A 19522-nucleotide genomic window follows, 5' to 3' on the forward strand; every position below is an offset into this window, starting at 1 on the left:
TCTTTCTACACACCCGCATGCCTTGACCCCTTGTCAGAAAGCTCTCTGGTCAAAGGTTACCACCACAAAGGGGCACTGCCTGGGCTGTGCTGACTTGAACTGCACCCTCCCTTTCTCATGGCCTCATCACTAACTCCATGTATCTGTTTAACATCTCCGCCCTTTCCTCCCCATCAGCTTATGGGTTCCAGGAAGACATGTTCAATCCTGTATCTCCGGAACACTGCGCATAGTAGGAAATCAGTAAGCACTGAACTGATGAGTTTTTTCGATCCTCATTGGATCCCTCCTTTCCCTTCAGGTTCTTCCATTTGGGAGTGCAGTAGAGGGAAAACTTCAAAATCATGGAAAGAAAATAATGTTGTCTGAGGATGCTTAATGTAAGATGGTATAAATCATATGACATACAGTCTGAAAACACTATCCTGATCCTTATACGTGCGTAACTATCATAGTAATGAAGCCAAAGCAATGGATGAATCATTAGCAAGATCAAACCAGTCGACCCTAAAGGAAACCAGTCCTGATTATTCATTGCAAAGACTAATGCTGAAGCTCCAATACTTTGACCACCTAATGTGACCAGCTGACTCACTGGAAAAGACCCTGATGCTGGGAAAGATTGAGGGCAAAAGGAGAAAGGGGCAGAAGAGGATGAAATGGTTGGATGGCATCACTGACTAGATGGAAATGATGACCAAATTCCAGGAGATAGTGGAGGACAGAGGAGCCTGGTGGGCTACAGTCCATGGGGTTGCAAAGAATCAGACACAACTTAAAGAGACAAAAGTAATGATGACAAATTCATTTCTAATGAATTAAACTTCTCATTTCTGGTCTGGCATGTAAGGCAGTTGGAAGTCGTCATTCGGTCCTAACAAGTAAAAATCTGGATTGTCAAACAACTCTTCTTAGAACCATCAGAGAACTGTGATCACAGGGCGAACCACTGCCCCTGAAACTGGAGGGACAGGCAGATACAAAAAAATCACAACTCAGTTGAAGCAGAAGCCTCCACAGGCCAATACTGGGGTAGGAAAACCCAGACTGTAATTGGCAAACTGCTAGATGCTCAGTGTGGACAAGTTTGAGAGCTATAGACTCCAATGAGACCTAGTTTCAGTGGGCCTCTGTCACACTTTTGTTGAGTTTTACCTTCACTTCTACTAGACTCTCATAATGAAGACAGAGAAAAGCCTTCTCTTGCTTTTCACAGGAGAGGAAAGTAATCATTTTGAAATATAGTTGTCCCAGGAACCTGCAGATACCAAACTCATATAAATTTGCATGTAAGTACACATACCCTCCTCTATATGTTAAACCATCTTTAGATTACTTATATCTGCTGCTGCTTCTAAGTCGCTTCAGTTGTGTCCGACTCTTTGTGACCCCAGAGACGGCAGCCCACCATGCTTCCCTATCCCTGGGATTCTCCAGGCAAGAACACTGGAGGGAGTTGCCATTTCCTTCTCCAGTGCGTCAAAGTGAAGTCGCTCAGTCGTGTCCGACTCTAGCGACCCCATGGACTGCAGTCTACCAGGCTCCTCCGTCCATGGGATCTTCCAGGCAAAAGTACTGGAGTGGGGTGCCATTACAATGTAAAAGCTGCATACATGTGTGCTAAGTCATATCTGACTCTTTTGCAACCCTATGGACTCCTACCAGGCTCCTCTTTCATGGGATTCTCCTGGCATGACTACTAGAGTGGGTTGCCATTTCTTTCTCCAGGGGATTTTCCCCAACCAGGGATCAAACCCATGTCTCCTGCATTAGCAGGTGGATCCTTTACCACTGAGCCTCCAGAGAAGCCTGCATAAAGGCTGCATAAATAATTGCAAATGCAAGGCACATGCTGTGTAAATAGCTGTCCCGAGTATGGAAAGTTCACATCTTGTTTTTGGAACTTGCTGTAATTTTCTTCCAAAATATTTTGGACCCATGGTTGGTGGAATCCAAGGACGTGAAACACATACAGAGGGCCAAACTATACACCCAAAGCATGCTGCGATTCTTAACAAGGCCCGCCCTTGAGAGAAGAAACCACTTCACCAGAGTTTAACCCTCCTGGAGTTTGTTTTCAGATACTTATTATTTTTTGGCCATGCCATATGCGGCATCTTAGTTCCCCAACCAAGGTGTGAACCTAAGATCCCTGCAGTGGAAATCCGGAGTATTAATCAGTAGAACACCAGAGAAGTCCCCCTCCTGGAGTTTTATCAGAGCCTAACTGACCTGGGAAAATCTTCCAGGTGGGAGAGGGAAATTCCCAACTCCAGCTTCCTCCAGGCACCCTGCCCTATTTAGCAAGAGAAAGATACCCAGAAGCACTCCCAAGGGCCACAGCCTGGGGGCCCATGTTCACCCACTCAAAGGACAGGATCCAGGTATTCGGTCATAAGAAGTTTGATGCAAGCAGTTTCACCAGACAACTGACCGTAAGACGATTTTGCAGTAAGAGACAGAATAACTGGCTGACAGTTTGGTTTGACAATTTGGTTTCGAGGGTTTAACAGTTTGGTTTCAGCTCGTTAGCAGTTTGGTTTTGCTTCTCTATTGAGGCAGTACTCCATTTTTATATAACAGCAATCTTGGGCCTCAATGGTCTATACAGTGACGAGTAGATGTGGAAGTCTTAAGATGTGGACGATAACAGTGTACCAACTTGATTAGAAAACTTACTGGTGGTGTGAGATAAGAGTGCAAAGCGCCAGACTGCACACTTTAGTACAAAGTAACAAATTGGGTTTGCAGATGCTTTTGGTGAGCACCTCCACCCTCCCACTTGCCAAAACCAAAAGCTTACCAAGCTATGGCTAATAATTCACAAATCTTCAGGCACATTCATTCTTGACTTTTTAGTTAATTGAGATCCAGGAGTTTGTTCTCTAACACCATCTTTACCAGATTTTTCATGTAACATTAGATGTTGGAGGCAAAAGAGGAAATCAAGTTCCTCTGATTCCCCTGCAAAAGAAATGGTTACGTGACTCCTGTTAAGTTTGATTCTTCAAAATCATCAGTCTTTTGCTATTTGATAGTGAAAAACATGTGGCGGCTGGAATTTTGGTAGTTGGCACAGAATTTGGCTTATATGACTCAGTGAAGTATAAGGACTGAGAATGTGACAGAACTTTTAAAGGCAGTCCAGACAGGTAATACCATTTACATATACTGTGCGTGTGTGCTCAATCACTCAGTCATGTCCAACTCTTTTCAACCCAAGGACTGTAGCCTGCCAGGCTCCCCCATCCATGGGATTTTTCAGGCAAGAATACTCGAGTGGGTTGCCATTTCCTCCTCCAGGGGATCTTCTTGACCCAGGGATCAAACCTACATCTCCTGCCTTGACAGACGGATTCTTTACCACAGAGTCACCTGGAAAGCCCTTGCATCCATCACATGTATGAATAAGAAACAGCAGCATCCCTGTTTATTTACTTCCAAGGAAATGTCAATCAACTCAAAGGAGATTTCCTTGTATCATAAAGAATTTATGTCTACAGTAAGATTCTGAATCTTTATGACTGACTTTAACAAAGTATAAGAAATTCCCTGGCGGTACAGTGGTTAGGACTCCACATGTTCACTGCAGGGGGGCTGGGGTCAATCCCTGGCCATGGAACTAAGATCCCACAAGTTAGGCAGCGTAGCCAAAAAAAACCAGAATAATTTCTTTCCGAAAATATACCCACATACAACCATAAGCATGAATCTGTGCACATTTTAAATGTATTCAAATATTTTGTTGTTTTTCACAATATTTTAAAATTTGCTGTTGATTTTTTCATGTTTTATTATGTCCTTTTTAATGTGCCTCTTTTATTTTCAATTATTTTATCTTTCAGAGCATAACTGCCTTATGGCCAATGAGTGACATGGTGAAGCCACTTGCAGTTAAAGATGCTTACAGTGAAAATACTGAACATGCATAGAGGACTAAAGAACACTTCACATTGCTAAAAGCCACAGTTCTTTATACCAGGTACATCCTGTCCAGCTTTCAACAAATACATGGATACTAAAATGCAAAAAAAAAAAACCCGACATTTTAAAACAGAGCAGGCATTTTGCAGTTATCAGACTGAGAATTTAAAATAATTAAAGTTAATATATGAGAATAAGTATTCATATGCTATGAAGAAAGCAGACAATATTCAAGAATAGGTGAGTAATGTAAGCAGAGATGGAAACTAAAACAATCAAAAAAAAAGAAATGCTGGAAATGAAAAAAGACTGACGGGCTCAGGAAAGCACCTGTGAGCTAGGGGACAATCAATAGAAACCTCTAGAGCTGAAAAGCAAAGAGAAGAAAAAGAAAGGGAGCAAGCAAGAAAGGAACAGAATATCCAAGAGTTATGGGACAACTACAAAGGTATAATGTATCTGTAATGAGAATATTTCTGAGAGAAAGGGCCAGAAGAAATAACTGAAGTGATCAAGATGGAGAATTTTCCAAAATTAATGTCAGACATAGGTATAGGAAACTCAAGAAAACAATAAGCAGGATAAATGCCCCCAAAAATCTGCCAGAGAATATTATATTCAAACTGTAGAAAATCAAAGAAAAAATCTTGGTAGAAGCCAGAGGGAGCGAAAAATACCTTATCTTTTAAGGATCAAAGAAAAAAATTACATATCTCCTCAGAAACCATGCAATCAATGAAAATGGAATGCAATATTTAAAAGTGTTGAGACAAAAAAAAAAAAACAAAACCCAACCAACTAAGAATTCTGTATCCTGTGAAATTATTCAAAAGTGAAGGAGAAACTTTTTCAAACAGAAGTTGGGTAAACTCATTGCCAGTAGACCTGTCTTGCAAAAAATAATAAGAGTTCTTCAGACAGAAGGAAATGTCACAAACTCAGACCTGTGTTAAGTAAAGAACATTAAGGAAAAAATAAATGAAGATAAAATACTTCCAATGGTTTTATACAATACTTACCTTGCTGTTTGTCATAAATTAAAAGTAATTTCAATCCTTAGGCAGAGTTGCATTAAGTGGAAGTTGTTTGCAAGAAGACAGGAGAAAGATGAGCAAGACTTGGTTAAGATCTCCTTGACAGTAACTAAGATGTTTTCTTTCAGAGATACTTAATTCTTTTTAACAGAGCCTAGCAAAATACATTCAAATGTCAATAATAAACCACTTATCCAAAAGGCATAGTTGTAAAACCTTTAGGTTTAGAATCAGAAAAAAGTGGTTCAAACTCCAGGCTCAGCAACTTGCTGGCTGTATGTAGTTGTGAGTAAGTTGCCTGAGTAACTCATCTGTAAAACAAAAATGATGAAACCCGTATTTCATGTATTAGCGTAAGGATTAAATGCAAAGGATACGCAAATTCACCTAGCCCTCTGAACAGCTAATTCTAAATGACTGAGCTGTAAGCAGTATGAACCTAGACTTTCCCCTTACACTAGTTTCACAATGAGCTAATAAGTTTGTGGCCAATCTCTAACAAATGTACAAAATTTCAGAGCATGCATTTTGGGGACATCACTCGACCTGTATTTTGAAGTTTTTCCTATGTGTTATGTTTATTATTAATAGTTTTTGAAAACATTATCTTGCTTTGGAACAGTATGAAACCTTTTCAAACAATTAGAGAAATAAAAAGATAAGAGACCAAGCCAACAGTTTCATATTTTTTCCAAGGAAGGGATGAAATAATTCTCAGAAGTATCTTCTAGAAGCACCTCAACCGCCAACCTTCAAATATGGCATCCAAGGCAGGCCCGCTGGCCATGTTCCCAACCACAGGATGCCTACCACACACATATATACTGGTCACTATGATTAACTTCTGTATTTTGCTCCCTTCCCCACTTTTTCCCTCTGGGAAGGATTAAACTTCAATTATTTGATGTTTACCAAATCAGCTTGAATATCTGCTTCATGTTCAAATTTCCTTACAAACATCAACAAACCTCTCTATACAATAAATACCATTCCTTATTTTAGGAAACATTCCCTAAATTGCTAAGCTCCTAAGTGATCTGCAAAATGTCACAAAAATTCAAGAAGAAGAAGAAGAAAAAAAAAAAAAACCCAAGTTAATTCTTGGCTCAGTTCAATGTTAATGAGACTATGCTTTCCCCTATTTGTAAATTTATCTAGGTAGGACTTGTCTGCCAGTTTGAATATGGTTTTCCATAAAGGCCAAGGCCAACTTTTAAGTGCTTTAAGGACATTTTTGATGTCTTACCTCTCACAAAGATAAAATGGGCAATGTTCTGTACTCTGTACTTTATATCCCACTTTAAAAGAAAACACGTAATGGTATAATTAGAGCAACATATAGAGTTAAAAGGTCACTTAGTTTAGTCCCCACCTTACCAGAGACAAGTCTGAATTTAATAGATAAAACTGTTTAAGGACTGTAAGAACAGAACATATATTAACCACCCCAGTAATGAACTATTTTCAAATCTTGAAAAGGTACTTTTCAGGTACTTTCAATACATAAAAAATGCTTTGAAAACATACACTCCTTTGAATATTATGATGTTCTTATTTCTCCCTCTGTGGAGAGTAAGGCACAACAGCCGAGTTTGAACTAGTTGTCCCCCACCAACCCACCAGGCCCAGCTTCTCACGTACTACTAGGCACAGTGCCAAAAAAAGAATCTGACCATTAACTTCCTTCCAGAAACCTTGAACAGTTTCTCACATCTTCCATAGGAAACCCAAACCATGACAATGCATGGTAACAAGGCCGTAATCACCTCCACCACTCCCTACCTCCCTCTTCAGCACACTCAGGCTGTTCCAGGGATTGGGCACATGAAGCTTCCTCCATCCTAAACCACTCCATCTCACCCTCCACTCAACAGAGTCCCAAGTAATCTTTACAAGGTAATTCGGAGTTCTCTTCCAAGGGGAGCCTGCCCTGATGCTCCAGGGTGACCAAATGCTCTCAGTACTTTCACGATCGTCCAGGCAAGCCTCCAGCACAGCCCTCCACGCTGCACAGTGGTCATGTTAATGCCACTGTCATCTTCTTCCTCCTCTCAAGTCTGGAAAGTATGAACAGAACCCCTTATTCATTTTTACTCAAAGTACCAAGGACATGCTTGGCACTAAATAGTTGCACCACTGTTCAAAAATTTTTGGTCTTTTTTGCACATGCTATTTCCTCTGGCAAAGGTCACTGCACCCTTCTAAGTCAAGTTTGAAAATCACTTCCTCTGGGATATTATTCACAAATTGCCCAACAGATTTGTCCAAATGATCACTATGTAATCTTGGAAACATCACTTAACCTCTCTGCACCTGCTTTCTCCACCATACAATGCATGATCCCAGCTTCTCAGAGCTATTTTTGAGGATTAAATTGATCAGTGCACCTAAGGAACTCAGAGCAGAACCCAGAAGTTGGTGTCTCAAAAGATGTTCACCATTCCTGTTAGTACAAGTGATAATGCCCACTTAGCCCATACTTTGCCAAAAACATTTAAGGTAATTCATTTAAATCTGTGGAGGATATAGTTCGGTTCAGTCGTTCTGTCGTGTCCGACTCTGCAACCCCATGGATTGCAGCACACCAAGCCTGTCCATTACCAACTCCTGGAGTTTACTCAAACTCATATCTATTGAGTCAGTGATGCCATCCAACCATTTCATGCTCTGTCGTCCCCTTCTCCTCCCACCTTCAATCTTTCCCAGCACCAGGGTCTTTTCCAATGAGTCAGCTCTTCCCATCAGGTGGCCAAAGTACTGGAGTTTCAGCTTCAACATCAGTCCTTCCAATGAATATTCAGGATTGATTTCCTTTAGGATGGATTGGTCGGATCTCCTTGCAGTCCAAGGGACTCTCAAGTGTCTTTTCCAACACCACAGTTCAAAAACATCAACTCTTCGGCATTCAGCTTTCTTTATAGTCCAATTCTCACATCCATACATGACTACTGGAAAAAGCATAGCCTTGTCTAGACGGACCTTTGTTGGCAAAATAATGTCTCTGCTTTTTAACATGCTGTCTAGGTTGGTCGTAACTTTTCTTCCAAGGAGTAAGCATCTTTTTATTTCATGGCAGCAGTCACCATCTGCAGTGATTTTGGAGCCCCCCAAAATAAAGTCTGGCACTGTTTCCACTGTTTCCTCATCTACTTCCCATGAAGTGATGGGGCCAGATGCCATGACCTTAGTTTTCTGAATGTTGACCTTTAAGCCAACTTTTTCACTCTTTCATCAAGAGGCTTTTTAGTTCCTCTTCACTTTCTGCCATAAAGGTGGTATCATCTGCATATCTGAGATTACTGATATTTCTCCCGGCAATCTTGATTCCACCTTGTGCTTCTTCCAGCCTAGTGTTTCTCATGATGTACACTGCATAGAAGTTAAATAAGCAGGGTGACAATATACAGCCTTGACATACTCCTTTTCTTATTTGGAACCAGTCTGTTGTTCCATGTCCAGTTCTAACTGTTGCTTCCTGATCTGAATACAGATTTCTCAATAGGCAGGTCAGGTGGTCTGGTATTCCCATCTCTTTCAGAATTTTCCAGTTTATTGTGATCCACACAGTCAAAGGCTTTGGCATAGTCAATAAAGCAGAAATAGACGTTTTTCTGGAACTCTCTTCCTTTTTCAATATAAAGGGTATGCAACTGTCTGTCTGCGCCTTTTTTTTTTTTTTTTTTTTTAATCACAAAGCAGGCTCAGCTGTAAAGAAACTGCTGGCAACACAGGAGATGAAGCTCAATCCCTGGGTGGGAAAGATCCCCTGGAATAGAAAATGGCTATCCAATCCAGTATTCTTGACTCAGAAACCCCATGGACAGAAGAGCCTGGCGGGCTACAGTCCATAGGGTCACAAGTGTCAGACACAACCTAGCAACTAAACAAGACTCAAAAGGAAGCTTTATGAACTCTTCACTGGAACTGAAATGATAAACTCACCCTGATGAATGTTTAACCTAGATGTCAATGGAAGTGTGTAAACTGCATTCATAGTCTTCAACTTTAAACCATTTCCACTGTACATTCCTTTCTGACTCACACACTACTACTTGGACGTCTAATAAGCAATCCAAGTGTAAACCACTCAAAGCTTAATTCACCCTCCAAATGTGGAGTCATTCTAGAGTCACTCACACCTCATCCAATCTCAGCAAATCTACCTGCCAATTAATACCTAACTTTTTACCACCATTCACTCTGGTTCCAGCAGCTGCTTATTTTAAGTCTTTTAACTGCTCTTCTCGCCTCCTCAAACATGAAGTCCTTTTGCATCAACCCCAGCCTAACAACACATTAAGCTTTATTAAAACACAAGCTCCAAGAAGCTGAAATAATTCTTTTAATGCTTTGTTCAAGGTAGCATCACCAATGCTTGGGATTATGCTGGGATGGAGTCAAGTACTTGATATATGTATTTGAAATGACTGCTCTTGCCTCAAGGGTTTTTAGACTTGCTATTCTCTGCTAGAAACATTCTTCCCTGAGATACCTTAATCTATATTAAGGCTCTGAACTTAATATCTTCAGGGATTTGCTCTCAAGTCACCTTATCAATAAGGTTTTATCAACTACCCCACTTACATTGCATCACAAATCCTCTTCCATCTTCGTTTTTCTTCACAGCATTTATACCACATAACCCACTGTATATTTCATTCATTCGTATACTGCCTTTCATCTCCCATCCAGTTTTCAGTCCCATGAGATCAACAGTGGCAAGCCCTTGCCGTTTACACATGCACTTAAGATTTTACTTTCTACTAACATTTTACTAATTTTGTATGTAAACTTCATGACATTGTAAGTGTGACAGCCCTATTTCTTTGCTAGAAATATTTATTCTCACATCTCCAATGTAAAGAAACAGCTAAGGACTTCGATCCTAAGTCACACAACACCTTACGTGTTAGTCGCTCGGTTGTGCGTGACTGTGTGATCCCATGGACTGCACCCCACCAGGCTCCTCTGTCCATGAGATTTTCCAGGCAATGATACTGCAGTGGGTTGCCATTTCCTTCTTCAGGGGATCTTCCCAACCCAGGGATTGAGCCCGGGTCTCCTGCATTGCAGGCAAATTCTTTACCTACTAAGCTACAAGGGAAGCCCCAACTACTTTAGAAACAGATATAAATTATGAAATTATAATTACCATTTGTTTGCTGATCCATTTCAAAGTCATTACACTGAAAGAAACCAGACACAAAGGAGCACGTGTGTGTGTGTATGATTCCATTTATATAGAATCTTAGCAAATGCAAACCAATCTGTATTAAAGAGAGAATACTGATCAGCAGTTGCCAGAGGCTGGAGCAAGGGGAAGGATGAGCTGCACAGGAGGAAACCTACAGGAGGTGACTGACACATTCTGTATCTTGATTGTGTTGGTAATTTCATAATTATGAGTGTCTGTCAAAACACACCTAAGAGAACAGGAAAAATTGCCTACGATAAATACTTCACAAAATCACTACATGGCTAAAATGACTTTCTGAAATTTGGGGAGCTTTTTTTACCCAAGCATAATCAGAAAAACTAAGAAAACTACATGAGATTTCTTCCAATGACAACAAAAGATTGCATCCAGAGTGGGCTTAAAGGGATCATAAGATATAAAATCCCATGGACAGAGGGGCCTGATGGACTACAGTCCATGGGGTTGCAGAAGACTCAGACACGACTTAGCAACTAAACTGGAAAACAAAGACCTCTCATTACTCACCTACTGTCAGAATCAAAAAGCTTTACCTGAAGAACATTATTCACTACTTCAAATGCATCAGAAAAGGAAATCAAACACCACAAGAAACCACAGTAACATGGTGTCACAAGAAGAAAACAACAATTCTCCAAACACCAAACTTAAAGTCACAGAATACTGCAATCTGATTCAGAAGGGCTGTCATGAAGAAACACAATGAGCTACAAGAAAATTCAGAAAAAGTATTTTAAAAATTCATGAGCAGAAAGAACGCTTTAACAAACAGATTGAAACTGTTAAAGAGAACCAAATGAATTCTGGAATTAAAGCACTCAATAACTGAGATGAAGAACACATTAGAAAGCACTGGATATAAAGCAGATGGTAGGGAAGAGAGAATTGCTCTTCAGGTGAGTCTGAAAACAGAAATCTAGAAATGATACAGGTAGAAAAGGAAAGAATAAGATCTAAAAGGAGAAGAAATTCTACGAGAACTATCAAGTTATAAGAAAAATGGGTATCCCAGAAGAGAGGGAAAAGAGAATTTATTTAAAGAAGTAATTGCTGAGAAGTTCCCAAACCTGGAGAAAGAACTGGATGCACAAATCTATGAAACTAAGAGAACACCTAATACCCTCAATGCAAAAAGACCTCTTTCCAGATACATCATATTAAAACTGTCAAAAGCCAGTGACAAAGAGTTTAAAGACAGTCAAGGTAAAAAAAAAAAAAAAAAAAAAGAGTAACCTATGAAGAAACTCCCATGAGACTACCAGCAGCATTCTCAGTACCAGCCTTCACCAGTGGCTCAGTGGTAAAGAATCTGCCTACAGTAATGCAGAGACCCAGGCTCAATCCCTAAGTTGAGACGATCTTTTTGAGAAGGAAATGGCAACCCACTCCAGGATTCTTTCCTGGGAAATCCCATGGACAGAGGAGCCTGGTGGGTTACAGTCTATAGGATTGCAAATCAGTTGGGACATGGTTGAGCTACTAAACAAGCAGTTTTCTCAGTAGAAACACTACAGGACCGGAGACAGTGGAATGACATACTCAAAATACTGAAAGACAAAAACTGTGAGCCAAGAATACCCTATCCAGCAAAGTTACTCTTTAGATATGAAGAAGAAATAAAGGTTTTCCCAAACAAAAGCTGATGAGGTTCATGACCACTAGGCAGGTAGCACCAAATAAGGGTTGGATCCTTGGGTTAGGAAGATCCCCTGGAGCAGGAAATGGCAACCCGTCTCAGTATTCTTGTCTGGAAAATACCATGGACAGAGGAGCCTGGTGGGCTACAGTCCATGGGGTCACAAAGAGTCAGACTATGATTGAGCACACACACAGACACAGGACTGCCTTACAAAAAGTGCTGAAAGATCTTCCTTCTGAAATGAAAAGACACAAAACTTTGAGTAAGGTAATAGAATTTCTAATTCTAAGAGAATCAGAAAACTGTAAATTCTGTACTAGAAGACGCTGTTAAACATTTAATTACAACATAAAGGTTAAAGAGGAAAAAGAAGTAAAAATAACTAAAGTGATGTCAATTTGGTAAATAAGAATAATTTGGGACCACAAAAATATTGCAGAAAATTCATATAGGCAAAGGAAGATAAGATGCTATCAGCAGGAAAAGAACTACTTTATCTATGAGAAATTTATACACATCCCATGGTAACCATGGAATATAATTCTACTGCTAAGTCACTTCAGTCGTGTCTGACTCTGTGCAACCCCATAGACGGCAGCCCACCAGGCGCCCCCGTCCCTGGGATTCTCCAGGCAAGAACACTGGAGTGGGTTGCCATTTCCTTCTCCAATGCATGAAAGTGAAAAGTGAAAGTGAAGTCGTTCAGTCGTATCCGACTCTTAGCGACCCCATGGACTGCAGCCAACCAGGCTCCTCTGTCCATGGGATTTTCCAGGCAGGAGTACTGGAGTGGGATGCCACTGCCTTCTCCGAATATAATTCTAGGTAAGATACAAAACACAACAAAAGAGGAACTAAGAAAAACATTACAGAAAACCACCAAGCTAAAATGGCAGACAGAAATAGACACACACACAAGAAACAACAAAGATACAGAATAACCAGAAAATAAAAGATAAAATTAATAGTAAGTCCTTATTCATCAACTGTTAATACCACCCTAAATGTAAATGGATTGAATTCATCAATCAAAAAGATACAGGGTATGGGAATTCCCTGGCACTCCAGTGCTTAGGACTTGGGTGCTTTCACTGCTGTGGCCCTGGTTCAATCCCTGGTCAGGGAACAAAGATACTACAAACCACATGCTTCAGACCAAAAAAATAAGAAAGATACATACATGCTGGTTGAAAAGATTAAAATAACAAGACCCAACTACATGTTGCCTCCAGAAGACTCAGCTCTAAAGACAAACATAGGCTCAAAGTGAAAGAAAAAAGATGACATTCCAAGCAAACAGCAGACAAAACAGACCCCAAAAGGGTAATAAGAGACAAAGATGGACAGTATATGATGATAAAGGGGACAATTCATCAAGAAGGTATAACAGTTAATAATATATATGCAAATTACATAGGAGCACCAAAATACATAAGGCAATTATAAACAGACCTACAGAAAGAAACTGACAGCAACACAGTAACAGTACAGGACTTTAACACCCCATTTACATCAATGGACAGATCATCCAGATAGGAAGCCAACAAGGAGACAGCAGTCTTCAGTGAAACAATACATCAGATTGGACTTGATAAATATATATGTAGGACATTTCATCCAAATATCGCAGAACACACATTCTTCTCAAGATCACATAGAACATCCTCAAGAACAGACCATATTCTAGAATGTAATACCAAGTCTCAATAAATTAATTAAGACACAGATCAAACATCTTTTCCAACTCACAGAAATGCACTATAAGAAAAAACTGGAAAATTCACAAATATGTGGAGACTTAACAACATGTTACTGAACAACCACTGGGTCAACCAAAGAAGAAATGTTTTTATACCTGAAGACGAATCAAAACGTAAATACACCATTACCAAATCTACAGGATGCAGCCAAAATGGTTTTAAGAGGGAAATTCATAGCAATACAGGCCTACCTCAACAAACAAGAAAAATTTCAAATAAAAATTCAAATCTTACACCTAAAGGAATTAGAAAAAGAGCAAAGTCCAAAGTCAGTAGAAGGAAGGACATAAAGATCAAGAGGAGAAATAAATCAATTAGAGGGTAAAAAAACAATAGATTAAAAAAAAAAGAAAACTGACAAACCTTTAGCTAAACTACGAAAAAAGTACCTGATAAATAAAACCGGAAAACGAAAATGAGAAATTACAACAGATACCACAGAAATACAGCAGATTATAAGAGAATACTATGAAAATTATATGCCAACAAACTGGACAATGTAAGAGAAATGGATAAATAGTTAGAATCATGTAACCTTCGAAGACTGAATCATGAAGAAACAGAAAACCTGAATGGGCCAATCATTAGACCAATCACTAGCAGAGAAATTGAAATACTAATCAAAAACCTCCCAAAAAACAAACGTCTAGGACCAGATGGCTTCACATGTGAATTCTACCAAACATTCAAAGAAAAGCTAGACTCAGACTCTTCCAAAAAACTGAAAAGAGGAAATGCTTCTAAACTCATTTTACAAGGCTAGCACAAGGACAATACAAAAAAAAAAAAAAAAATACAGTGTCACTGATGAACACAGATGCAAAAGCACTCAACAAATATGAGCAAATCAAATACATGTGTGGAAGAACACAACAGGTAAAGCAGGTCAACTGGTATTAGACTGAAACTCAACTTTTGATGATGAGCAAACTGCAGTGTGTCAAAACGAACATTATGGGAAATCTTCTGACCTACTCTTCCGCAATGCTCAATGACGTTAACACAAAACTACATGCACTGGGCCCAGCAACCAAGAGTAAATGCTCACCATGCTCACATTTTACAATCTTAGCTACACACTAAATTTGTGTAACTTAGCTACAAAAATTTGCTTTTCTAAAAGTAAAAAATTCCCTCAAACATGCAATAATCTTATATGAGTCTTATTAGGCATCCCAATATAAATGAATTCCTGAAATGGCTTTCTTTAATAGGAATATAAAAACCTTTAGCAATTTCATAATAAATTTGTAAGACTTAAAAAATGTAGCTCTCTCACTAGCAGGGTCTTATAAATACTGAAAAGGAAAAAAGGTCCTTACAATGCTGTAAGATAAAAGCATTAAGATAAATTAATCAAATACTAGGTAACTCCATTAAAAGTGTTATTACTTCAAAACACATTACTCATACCATAAATGTAACTGAAGTCTTATTATTTTAAAAAGGGCTTCTACAAATATGTGTGTGTGTGTCTGTGTGTGTATATATGAATCACTTTACAGTACACCAAAAACTAACAAAACATTATAAATCAACTGTGCTTCAATAAGGGGAGGGGCACTCTACAAAAACAAGATTGAGAACATTTTTCACAAAAGTAAACTAACTAAAAATACTCCTATTACAACTGAGTATGCAAAAATATAATGTCAATAATTCTTTTCATTGAGAATGTTCAGGCAAACTGTAGTTCCCTTTATAGGTTCAAATATAAATATTACCACAGAGTATCATTTAAGACAGTGTGCTTCAGCCATACTCTCCAAAATACCTTTCTATAACAAGTAATTCACCTATAACACTCATTCAATAAATATTTTAGAGACTAATTTTGTACCATGTATTATGTTATAGACTGGCTATGGCTGAAACACTGAAAACAACTTTGTAGTGGTATTACAGCACATCTATTTTCTCTTTCACACTGTGAAAAGCCATTTGGTATAGTAGAATGACTATCAACCTAGAAAAAAAAAATGCGTTCCAATTTCTGCTCTGTTTACAAGTCCTTTTTAATTTTCACAGTAATATAGAACCATGTGTTATATGCCATGCAAATCTGATTCAGAGAATGAACTGCACTATGTAAATATGTTTTAAAAATTTTAATTTAAAGTAATACAGCACTCGTTACATTCTCAAGGCTACTGAAGCTCATAACCATTAGTAATGACAAAATACTCTAAAACCATTAAAAAACAAAAAAACTCCTCAGACTTTATTTGTATTAAAGCTAGTGTTTGAATTGCAAAACATCCTCTACTAGGTCAGATTCTTGTAAGAATTAAAAAATAAAAATATATAAGACATTTTATCTTAAAATCTTACCTTTTAAGAAACATTTCTTACATTTTAGAAGTAGAAAAATACTATTCATTAAAACAAACGAACAAAAAAAACTTCTCTCAAAAAACAAAAAACCCCCAAGACATTCAAATGACATATATGATTGTACTCTTTTTAATAAAGGCTTTATATATAAGCATTCCCCTGTAGGTGTGCAACCCCCAGCCTTGCTATACATATAAACCTATCAGTTTTTCCAATAGGGAATCTACCTAAATAAGAATTTCTCTTTGTCTTTTAGAGAACATATGAAAAGGTATTAGACTATAAAAAGAAAAGAAAAAAGTTGTAATCATATAGGAAGCCCCCATCAACTATTTTAAAGACTTCAACTATATTTACCCACTTTTATACTTTATTCAAATATCTAACACTTTTGCTAACCAACCATATGATATTTTTAAAAGAATTCAAAGAGCAAACAATAAAAGATGTATTAAATAACTGTGGCAAATTCTATCCTTTTATGAGTACTTGCATATTTAAAATATTTTATTAAGGTGTGGGAGGAGAAGTTTCACAAAGATTTGCTGATATGATTATCAATGCTTTCAACGAGAATAAAACAGATCTTAAAATACGCATTGAGAGTCAACTACTGTCCATCTTAATTTTCCTTCGTCTGAAGTTCAGAGGTAATGTGTGTCCACTTTAGGGAAGATTTTATATTTGAAAAAGTTTATTAGAAAAATAAACAACTTTAAATTTTACAATATTTTCCACTTCCAAGAGTCTTTCAGATAGAGAAGATGAACCTTATGATTTAAACATGATCCAACTTACAAAATCTCATTTAGTCCTATTGAGTAAAACAAAATACAATAACAAATGGGGAAATGTTAGTAACTATTAAGAACTCCAATGTAAAAGTTAAAAAAAAAAACAAAACACCATTTGTTGCATGTATCTTAGTCTGGCAGTATTTATACTCTTATGTATATTAAAAAGCTTCACCAAAATTTAATGTGCTGCTTTATTACCAAGATAATACTATCATATTAAAATATAATTTGTGCAATCTAGGTTTATTTTATAGAAAAATTTATCAACTATAACCAGGGATTGACAAATTTTTCCTTAAAAGGTCAGATAGCAAACATTTTGTGCTTGCAGGTAATAAAGTGTCACTACTTAACTCTGTCTTACAGGAAGAAAGCAGCCACAAGTAAATGAATGGGTATGTCTGTGAGCTGCCGTTTTGCCTGCTGCTGAAAAGACAATGCATATTTTATATATATATATAGGGGTGAGAAGAGATGCAGAAGGGTGGGGAATACAGGGATAGGGATAATATAGATGGATAGCTATTACTAAATAAACAGTATAAAGTAAAAATTTCCACACTTATTTCCCAATCACAATTGCATGTGTGTATATTTGTATACATACAAGTTATAAAACTATTTCATTTTAATTCCATATTCTTTTTTGGTGTGTGTAAATAGTATCAGAACAAAGTCAGATAAGCAGCAGAGTATCATGAGTGACTGAGTACTCAGAGGGTAATCAATAACCATGAAATTTGGTTTTGACCATCTTAGTATTTCTACACAATGGGAAAACTAATTTATCTGCTGTGCCCCTGAAGAAAACATTAGATGTATAATTCAGATGTCGTTTTAAAACTTAATTGAATTGTTACAATTCTGAAACTAAATGTGATTTGCTTTGTTTTATTAGAAAAAATACTCAGGCAAGGTCTACAATCATCGGTCAATTAAGAATGACTTACAAGAACATGAGGCAATAAAATAAAAATACAGGTACAAACTATATATCTGAAACACTATTTGGCAATTTTATAACAAATCAAAATTTAAAAAGAACAAAGGAGATTGCAGATTACTTCATAGATACAGAATAAAGCAACTGATGAAGTGCTTAAGCAAAAGAAAACAAAAAATAGTTAAGAAAACACACTGCTTTTCTTCTTTTCAAAAATAAAATCACATTTGCTACAGATCGTATGAATAATACCCTTATTAAACAACCATTCCAGAATGTCTTACAGAAGCAGTGCTTTTATTTGCACTTCATTTAACTTTATATGACTTACTTCATGTATATAGCTCTTTAACCCCACTGTTAACGAATAAAGCCTCCCGTAATTTTTATCATTTTTTAAAATTTTTTTAAAGTAAATGAGAAATGATTTATGTATCATGGAACCTTTCCCATTTTGGAACCAAAAGGCTTATTAATTCTATATTTTTGTCTATTCTTTCTTTAAAAAATTTTAGTGTAAAAACTGCTGGTTTTTTTATATCACTGTAGTAAAGTGAAAACTCCTCAATCAGGAGTAGTTTCTGCAGTTTGACTGCATATAACCACATACTTTACAATATGTCCTTCCAACAGTAAGGAAATAATTGATTTCACGGTCACTGTCAGAAATGAGTGCCATAATTCTATTATGGGTAATAGGTCCTCCCTCAAAGACTTTCTGGAAGGATGTTCAATGTGTTTTGCTCTTATAGATATTAACAGTAGTACATAGTCCCTTAAGTCTGCAAAAGACATTTATTGTTAAAGAAGGTGCTTTATTAACAATTCCTCTGGCAGCACTAGTGAATTACAATATCCTTCAATATTATTTCTACCCATAATATATACATTTAACTTTTCATGCCTCTAGAAAAACATCTACAGTACATTTCATAATATAAAAATATATTACAAATCTGAATTATTTACAAGCAATGTTCTATTAACTCTATGCAACATTTGTTTGATACAATACTAACAAGTTACACATATTTCCATTTTTGTAAGTTAAAAAAAAAAAATCCATATGGCTTCTTGCTTACCAAGCAAGAAAGTGATTTTATTTTCCTTTTCAAAACCAACTTTGGTGCATAAAGGATTCAGTTTGAAGATACTTGTAAAAAAAATACGATTTTTCTTATGTTAAGAAAAAAACAGCTCACAAACCAAATGCTTTCCTCAAAAAAAAAAAAAAAAAAAATAGAGGCTTATTATATAGGTTAAAATGAAAATATGAGGATTATTCAAATAATTTGAAATAGAGGTTTTTCAAAAACCGTTAACAGATTAGTTATATAGGTAAATATTAACATACTGTACTCCATGAGAAAAAACCCTACTCCTGAAAGGGGAGCCACCAGACATTCTGCAACACTCTTTAACAGAAATTCTCAGCCCTAATTCGATAGACGAATTTTTAGTTGATTGCAAATGTCGTTCACTGTTTGCTTAAATACAAATTGAACACTTTTCTTATCAGAGTTCTGCAAAAGAACACAAATGGCAACCAATCACATCTATTTATCATAATTGAAAGGTAAATTATCTCTCGATAATTTTCATTGTCTAAATAGTTCCTAATAAGACTTCAAATCAATAGACACTGTCAAGACAAATATCCTTACAGTGCTTTTGGTATTTGTAAGGGCACATGTTGTAATTGGTTTTCTTTCCAATATCAACTACTGTAATCACTAAAGGGTTTAAAAAAAAAAAAAGCAGCTTAAAGCAGCAAGCATGCAAAGCCTTTAAGAAGCTGTTCCACTAAGTTGCCAGAAGAGTGTTTGCTCAGTCTCCCACAGTACCACTCCATGAAAATGTGGATATACAGTAATAT

General features: G+C 37.2%; 1 protein-coding gene across 2 annotated transcripts in view; it reads right to left on the bottom strand.

Moving 5' to 3' along the window:
* Positions 1-17578: 17578 nt before the first annotated feature.
* The window catches only part of AEBP2 (AE binding protein 2), a 61721-nt gene continuing 59777 nt past the window's right edge, over positions 17579-19522 (bottom strand). For both annotated transcript variants that reach the window (NM_001083485.3, XM_010805458.4), the window contains exon 9: positions 17579-19169. In NM_001083485.3, coding sequence (NP_001076954.2) covers positions 19124-19169 — 46 coding nt within the window. In that variant the 3' untranslated portion in view covers positions 17579-19123. The remainder of the gene's footprint in view (positions 19170-19522) is intronic.

This window comes from Bos taurus, chromosome 5 (genome assembly GCF_002263795.3).
Source record: "Bos taurus isolate L1 Dominette 01449 registration number 42190680 breed Hereford chromosome 5, ARS-UCD2.0, whole genome shotgun sequence".
Classification (NCBI taxonomy): Eukaryota; Metazoa; Chordata; class Mammalia; order Artiodactyla; family Bovidae; genus Bos; species Bos taurus.